The 8,010-nt window shown below is 34.0% G+C and overlaps 2 protein-coding genes across 4 annotated transcripts in view; one reads left to right on the forward strand and one right to left on the reverse strand.

The window, feature by feature from the left end:
* The window catches only part of Pgls (6-phosphogluconolactonase), a 37,750-nt gene extending 35,166 nt beyond the window's left edge, over positions 1 to 2,584 (reverse strand). For all 3 annotated transcript variants that reach the window (XR_015837610.1, XM_088260830.1, XM_088260842.1), the window contains exons 1-2: positions 2,357 to 2,584; positions 469 to 669 (exon numbers count right to left, since the gene is read on the reverse strand). Coding sequence is in view for 2 of the 3 variants with exons in the window: in XM_088260830.1 (XP_088116956.1) it covers positions 469 to 669; positions 2,357 to 2,474 (319 nt within the window). In the remaining variant the exon portion in view is untranslated. The remainder of the gene's footprint in view (positions 1 to 468; positions 670 to 2,356) is intronic.
* Positions 2,585 to 3,710: 1,126 nt separating this feature from the next.
* Positions 3,711 to 8,010, forward strand: part of mRpS16 (mitochondrial ribosomal protein S16) — a 121,960-nt gene continuing 117,660 nt past the window's right edge. Inside the window, exons 1-3 of the mRNA XM_088260889.1 lie at positions 3,711 to 3,940; positions 4,888 to 5,047; positions 6,750 to 6,907. Coding sequence (XP_088117015.1) covers positions 3,821 to 3,940; positions 4,888 to 5,047; positions 6,750 to 6,862 — 393 coding nt within the window. The 5' untranslated portion in view covers positions 3,711 to 3,820 and the 3' untranslated portion in view covers positions 6,863 to 6,907. The remainder of the gene's footprint in view (positions 3,941 to 4,887; positions 5,048 to 6,749; positions 6,908 to 8,010) is intronic.

Below are 8,010 nucleotides of genomic sequence, written 5' to 3' on the forward strand. Positions count from 1 at the left end.
CACTAAAACGTTACATTTCCATTAGAAATGATTTTAAGTAATCCGGAATTTTAGCTTGTAAAATTGTTACATTTAGGTGCGATTTAATGATTTCATATCATCTGTAAGGCGAATACTCAAGTGTCTTATATGTATATATAAAAAATAAATAATAACAAATTGTTAACACATTTCGGATGGGTGTTTTTTATGCCTGCGAACCGCTGGCGACGGGATTTGATAATTGTATATAAACAGTTTAGTCCTCAACAAAGAGATTGATAGATGATATTCAGATAAAAACATAAAATAATTCCTTCTTTTCTGACTTTGCAATGAGGCTGGCGCAGGGCGTAAAAATACTCTTCCCGTCTTTAAGCATCAATCGACCAAACGGGTAGAAATACCTTTCCCGTCCTAAGTATGTTAATTAATATAAAGGATTTCACCTCAATGTTTTTGTAAGTAAAATTATTCTATTATATGCACCTGAAACTCCTTGTTTTATTTTAACAAATTGCGCTTCTTTGAGTGGCACGTTGCTCAACAGGTCCCTTTTGTAGCAACCAAATGTAGAGTCCTCACTACTCTCGGGTACCACTCTTTCATCACAGAAGAATAAAAGCCACTTGGACCAATCTGTTGTGATGGACGGAAGACCAGCTGCCAGGTACTTGATTAAGGATCCGCCTGAAACATTAATTTGATAACGCAAATTTAACCCTTCCTTTCCGGTGATGTGTAGCTAGTACACATCGCTTGTAATAACTGTAATATCTCGATAAATATAATAAATAATAAGTTCAGATTTTAGGTATTCCTCCATAATACATTTTTTTATCATTCAATGCAATTTATGCATTGAATGATAAAAAAATTGTAACAATTATTTATTAATTGATTTGGCGTATAATTTGTAGAACTCCATTTTAATTTATGTATTAATTTTAAATCAAACACAGATTTTTTGAGTCTACTAAGTTGTATTTTATAAACAAAAACACATAAAAAATTTATATTGTGACAATTTATATTGCGAAACGATTGTCACAGTATAATTTTTTGTGTTTTTGTTAGTAGACTCAAAAAAATCTATGTTTGATTTAAAATTAATGCATAAAAAAATAAAATAAATGAACAATTACCACTTATCAGGCACATCATGAAGATATTTTGTGAGAATTTGGAAAAAAATTGTACAATACAATAAAAAATGTACCAATAAGTGACGTAGGAATATTCATGCTAAAAAAAACCACTATGCGACGCTTTTTACATCTCATTCGTTCTTTACTTGGTTATATCGGAACGGGGTAAAGCCATCTCAGTTCTCAGTTGTGTTTCTAGTAATGAACTGAGTCGAGACTTGCGTCGGCAGTAGCTTTCGGGCTGCCAACCGAGTTGGTTGTCTCGCTCATTTGTGAATGTGAGTCGATGATATTTCCATGTTTTCAGCTATCAAACTTCAATAAACATCATTTGTGACTTTAAATATAATAATTTAGGCGATTATCTGTAAACTTAGTGTAATGGTCAGCACGCTCGGCTACCGTTCAGGAGGTCCCGGGTTCGATTCCCAGGGGGGATCAAATAAATATAAGTGATTTTTTCACTCCAATATTTATTCAATATTACCCAGGACTGGTACCTGAAGCGGAGGGCTGATCACCTTTCCTTTGTGTTAACGATCAAGATAACACTGTGTTTATATAATGCAGTGCCCTATGCATCATTGGGGTGCGGATAAGGGTTTGAATTTAATTGAATCAATGAATGTTATTTTTCTTGGATTTTAAATCATTCATTTTTACATCTGATTGATTTTTTTGGCTCAGTAACGGGTAGGTTAAAGCAATATAAAATAGTAAAAAAAGGAGATGTATCATGGTAGCAGCGGACACTCCCATTTATTAATAAATCGTATTATCTAAAAATTAAAAAAAATAAGATAAATGCTTGACAAAAAAATTCTTGAGTTTATATAGGATAAATAGGTTTAATCACAAGTCACTGCAATGTCGCAAAATCGAGATACGTCTCTTTAAATGATGAAAAACGTATGTCGAAACTTGTACAAAACAAAAATAGTAATTATTATATCTAAAGTGGGGAACAACATACTTATAATTATGAGATACAAATTACCCGATGTTACGACGGCATTTTTTCTTATTAAATGAGGTGATTGTGAGTTTTGTGTACAATGACCTTTATGGAGTTATATGTGACTATTTTATTGTGGCAATGACAAGCCGAGGTTAATTTCGATAACAGGCCGATTAGGCTTACAACAAAAGTATGAAATTTAAATATTAGTGTTTATAATAAGAACATGAATATTTTTATTTTATTTTAGGGAATTAAAACAAGTGAATACCTGATAAACCCACAGTAAAGCGATCATGTTTGTCGATTGCTAAAGTAGCCGTTGCTTCAATTATTGAACACATTTTTTCAATAACATCTTTTTCGTCGGTTGCTTTTACGATGCTCATAATTACCAGTTATTATTTTACTTAAATTACAAATAATTTTACCAAACCAGCTAAAATTCACTCACATTCCAAAACTGACACTTCTCTAATTTGACATGTGTGATTTTGAAAAGACATAGATAATGGTCTTAGATAAATTGACTAAATAAAATTTCAAAGGTTGCGTTCCAAAAATTTTCTTTTTTGGTATCTGAATAATTCATTATTTTAGAAAAATATTATTAAAAAACCGTATCATTTTGATATGCAATCATTATGTATTTTCTAGCCCTTATCCAGTGGTGGGCTGCAGCGGGCTCGGAGAGACTCGCGCGAGCCCCTTGTTAAATTTGGTTTGGGCCGGCGAGCCCCTTGAAACCATCAAATTAAAATTAAAAGAAACCAATATTCTCTGATTAAATCAGTACATAAATGCAATTTCAGTGGTTAGTTGAAACGTTTTATGAGACATAAAAATTACTGCGCCTATCTTGGAACAGTTCTCTATTGAAATCTGAGGCAGGTTAGTACATTTACAGCTAATATGAAATATTTCAAAGTAGTTAACAACCATAAAAAAATCAAATCTATATTTTGTCGATTTATGTGCATTTTAAGTATTCTGTATTATTTTTAATTATTATGTTATTTGGATTGTAAAAACAAAATTATACACCTCCCCCCTCCCCCTATCCCCCAAAGCCCATGAGCCCCTTGTTAAAAAATTGGCACCCCACACCTGCCCTTATCCGCACCCAATGGTGCATAGGGCACTGCATCGTATTAATGCAGTGTTATCTTGATCGTTACTTAAATGATGGTAAGGTGATCACTCTAACGCTTCAGGGACCTGTCCAGGGTAATATTAAATCAATATTAGAGTATAAATTCAGTAATATTTTTCAACCCTTCCTAGGAATCGAACTGGACTTCCAGCATAGAAGCTTAACACTCTAATAATAACATCAACGAGGAGGACAAAATTATGTATACTCGTCACATTCATTTTTATTTTTATCCTAAAAATTACAAATTATTAAAAGGGTAGCTTGACAGTATTGAAATTATCGTAAAGCCTTGTAACCTTTGAATTATTTGATATTATCCATTTGCATAAGTCAACAATCCTAATTGCAAAATTCTTGCGAAGGGTAACTGTTGATTACATTTTTTTTATATACAAAACTGATTTTGACCAGCCAATTTTTTCAAAACTGATTTTTTTTAGTTCTGACGTTTTGTTGTATATTCATCTATGGTTTATCTGTCAACAACGGAGTGCGGAGGAATGACCTAACCTTAAATAGTTTTTAAATATATAAATATATATTTAAATATTCACGACAAATTAGACATAGTCTTTTAAAATGTCGGTTCTTAATCCCGCTAGTGGTCTTGGGTACTTTGCAAAAAAATCACCAAAAGTTATACGACTTCTTCGCTTCGGTTGCACAAATCGTCCGTTTTATCACATCGTCGTCGCGGAGGTATGAACAATTTGTCTTCTTAACAAATAAAAGTGCGAATTGGAGGTAATCAGTAGCCCAAACCATCGGCCATACGAAATGTTGAATGAGTCAAATGGAGTTTATTTTTATCCCATGTATGTGGGTGTCAGTCCTTTTTGTAACTTAAATTTTTATAATATTACAACTAATTGCTAATTTAAATGATCATTGAATTCTAAATTATCGCCTCCGTAGTGTAATGGTCAGCATACTCGGCTGCCGTTCTGGAGGTCCCGGGTTCAATTCCCAGAGGGGGGAGTCAAATAGATAAAATAATAGTCATAAGTGATTTTTCACTTTAATATTTATTCAATATTACCCTGGACTGGTTACCTGTAGCGGAGGGCTGATCACCTTTCCTTCATGTGTTAATGATCAAGATAACAATGTGTTTATATGATGCAGTGCCCTATGCACCATTGGGTGCTGATAAGGGTTTAAAAAAATCGATCTATAACTTATTGAAAACAAAAACATATATAGATCATTTTTTGCAGAAACCTGAAGGAATCCCTAACATAGTGTCCAAAATGTATCTAATACTTTTATACATTATGACGTCAGATTCGGTATTTCTCGCTAGAGTACCGAAAGTCGGTATATCAGATTTTGGTAGCCAAGGGATAACAGAGTGTTTTGGTTGCAACCTTTTTTTGTCTATATGCGTACAGTATTAAAACCAGGGCTTTTTTCCATGTAACATGGTGGAACGGCGTTCCGGCACCTTTTATTTCAGATTATTTTTTATTTTTCAAAACTAACTAGACGAAACAATGTTTGCGCTTTTGTAATTACAATCTGTATTTATATAATTTGTATTGTATTGTAATGAACTATTTTTTTTAGTGAAAAGCTTGATATGAAGTGAGTTACGGGACCTTTTTGATTTTAAAAAACCCAGATTTTAACAAACTTTTCTTTTTCAGAGTTTTAGAAAACTACAAGATCCAGTTATTGAGCAAGTCGGATCGTACGATCCCATGCCTAATGAATATAATGAGAAATTGGTAGGGTTTAACTATGAGCGTATCAAATTTTGGTTGGGAAATGGAGCTTCTATGTCTAAACCAGTCGCTGAATTACTAGGTTTGTAGAATATTTTATTTCCCCCATTACCGAGATTTTTACGTCTACCGGTTTCGAGACGTACCCGTCTCTTCGTCAGGACAATCACTAACACAGCATGCAAACAATACTACCCTTCACCACCATAGCACCATTTACACACTCAAAACTACACAAAATGTCTAACACATGCGATTTTTGGTCGACCCGAAGACCAACATGCACTATAGTTTTCAATACAGACATGCGTTACGAGCCGAGGTTAAACGTACATTGACCTGACGAAGAGACGGGTACGTCTCGAAACCGGTAGACGTAAAAATCTCGGTGAGTGGTTATATACTAATTTTATTAACATTTTTGTAAAAAAATTAATAAGTAAAAATGACTAACCACAAAGTAAATGCTTTAAATATTAATAATATTGAGAATATACTCCCATTAGCTTATTTTTTTATTATTATTTAATATGGTTACAAAAGTTTTTTTTTCATAATTAATTCATTTTCTAGATACAACATTTTGAGTGTGTCCAAATACTTGTTCACCCAAAATTGGGTGAACAAGTATAAGTATTTGTTTAGGTATCACCCAAAATTGGGTGCTTTGCCAAAAAAAAAAAAAAAAAATACTTGTTCACAAAATCTGGATTATCTCCAATTACAGGAGTTATTTTCATATTATTTTTTGACATCTCATCAAAGATGAAGAAGAATATGGAAGTCTGCCCCGTAAATGCCCAGACTTCCATATTCTTGTAAAGTAATCATTTAAACCAGCCTATGACGGTCGTCAGCCCCGTAAATGCCCAGACTTCCATATACTTCTTCATCTTTGATGAGATGTCAAAAAAAACATTTTCTAGATGTTTCTACTTTTAATTATAATTTTAAAATTAATAACGCAGTTCTCTCCAATACAGAGACTAAGCTCTTGTGCTCGGAGAGAGACTCACACTTCTTATTTATTGTTTGTTTGTCGGTAATATAATTTTTTTTATAATTATTTGTGTTTTTTCTTTTCTTGGATTAACAGTTTAAAATTAATTTAATTTATTTTTTAGCATTTTAATGTCATCATTTTTTTTATATCTGTAGGAAGGTTATTTAAGTACTGTGGAACCTCTCATAAAGAGCATAATTCGTTCCAGAATCTTACTCATTGAGTGAAATATTTTTTGTTTTGACTGGCGCGGTTCTTAAGTCCCGGCTCACAAGTGAATGTCATGAAAAATGAACTTGCCCTTTCTCTGTAACTCGTAACGCAAAGTGTCACTCATTAAGGGAGTACCTTTATCACATTTTTTTGCTTGCTATGCGAACTACTCATAATGAGAGGTTCCACTGTACTGCTCTTATTCAATTCATTTAAACCCTCATCCGCATCTGATGGTGCGTAGGGCACTGCATCACATATACAAAGTGCTATCTTGATCGTTAACACATGAAGGAAAGGTGATCAGCCCTCTGCTTCGGGTGGTACCCGGGTGATATTGAATTAATATTAGAGTGAAAAATCACTTTACACATATTTATTTGACCCCACCCTGGGAATCGAACCCGGGACCTCCAGTACGGTAGCCGAGCGTACTGTCCATTACACTACGGAGGCGGAAATTGCTCTTTTAGCGAGTGGTTTTTGGTAACTAGTAAGAGGTCACAATATGAGTTAAGTCATGGTCCCATGGCTAGTGTCGTATAATAATGATACAATTTATTTCCAGGATTATCCGGCTTTCTCCCGATCCACCCACTGTCTTACATGAGGGCTTGGAGACATAGGAGAGATGGAATGCCATCTGTTGATGAAATGTTATGCAAGAATGAAGAAAAATAAATTACAACTTCCTGTAGATATCTCATTCAATATTTAGAATTATTAAGTTTAATATACATTTTCAAAATAATTCATTCTGTTTTATTAACATTACCTTCATTCCATTCAAAATATTACTATGGGTTTTTTTATTATTTTACACGTTAAACGCCATGGGGGCACCGGTGACCTCACCTGTGTTGGACCGCAGCGCCATGGGGGGACCAGTTACCTCAATCAAAAGCTATATTCAAACTGCTTTAACTATGGAACCCATCATCAAAAAAAAAAATTAAATACATTTTATTATTAAAAAAAAAAAAAAAAAGTCCGCCTCCGTAATGTAGTGGTCAGCACGCTCGGCTACCGTTCTGGAGGTCCCGGGTTCGATTCCCAGGGGGGGTAAAATAAATATAAGTGATTTTTTTCACTGTAATATTTATTCAATATTACCCTGGACTGGTTACCTGAAGCGGAGGGCTGATCACCTTTCCTTCATGTGTAAACGATCAAGATAACACTGCGTTTATATGAAGCAGTGCCCTATGCACCATTGGGGTGCGGATAAGGGTTTTATTATTATTATTATTAAAATACGTAAATTACCAAAAAGTTTTTGTGAATTTCAAAATTGATAAATTTTGGTGTTGGCGTTTGACGTGTTAAAAGCGAACAATTAGTACTCACAATTGAACCTAGTTTATATGGCCAGCATTTAAGTGAGTATCCAATGATTAAGTTCATTTTAGTGCAAAAATAATAAATTGGCACCAAAATTAAGGGCAGTAACGATTTGAAAAATAACTTATTAAACATAAATTTTTTTTTGATCCCCTATGATTTTGTTTTAATGATTCTTACTGTAATATCTTCAGATCAGCATACATGATATCTTCTCCGTCTTATTCCTTATAACAGAGGGTTGTGACCCTTGTAGAAGCAATGACTCTTCTCCAGTTATCACTTGACTGCGCTGCACGTGGCGTTCCAACCACCGAGGTGGCTACTGCTGCCTTAACTTGATCTTCTCCCTCTCTTTCCCTACAGGCTCTAGCCGAGTGATCTATCACAACCAGTCGTTCCAGGCTAATTTCATTACCACGCGTAACGTGTCCAAAGAACATGTATGTTATAATGTATTATAGATGTTATCAAGATGATTAAGAAAT

Source organism: Brachycentrus maculatus, unplaced genomic scaffold (genome assembly GCF_059751285.1).
Source record: "Brachycentrus maculatus isolate JH-2025_06_01 unplaced genomic scaffold, ASM5975128v1 h1tg000008l, whole genome shotgun sequence".
NCBI classification, from domain to species: domain Eukaryota; kingdom Metazoa; phylum Arthropoda; class Insecta; order Trichoptera; family Brachycentridae; genus Brachycentrus; species Brachycentrus maculatus.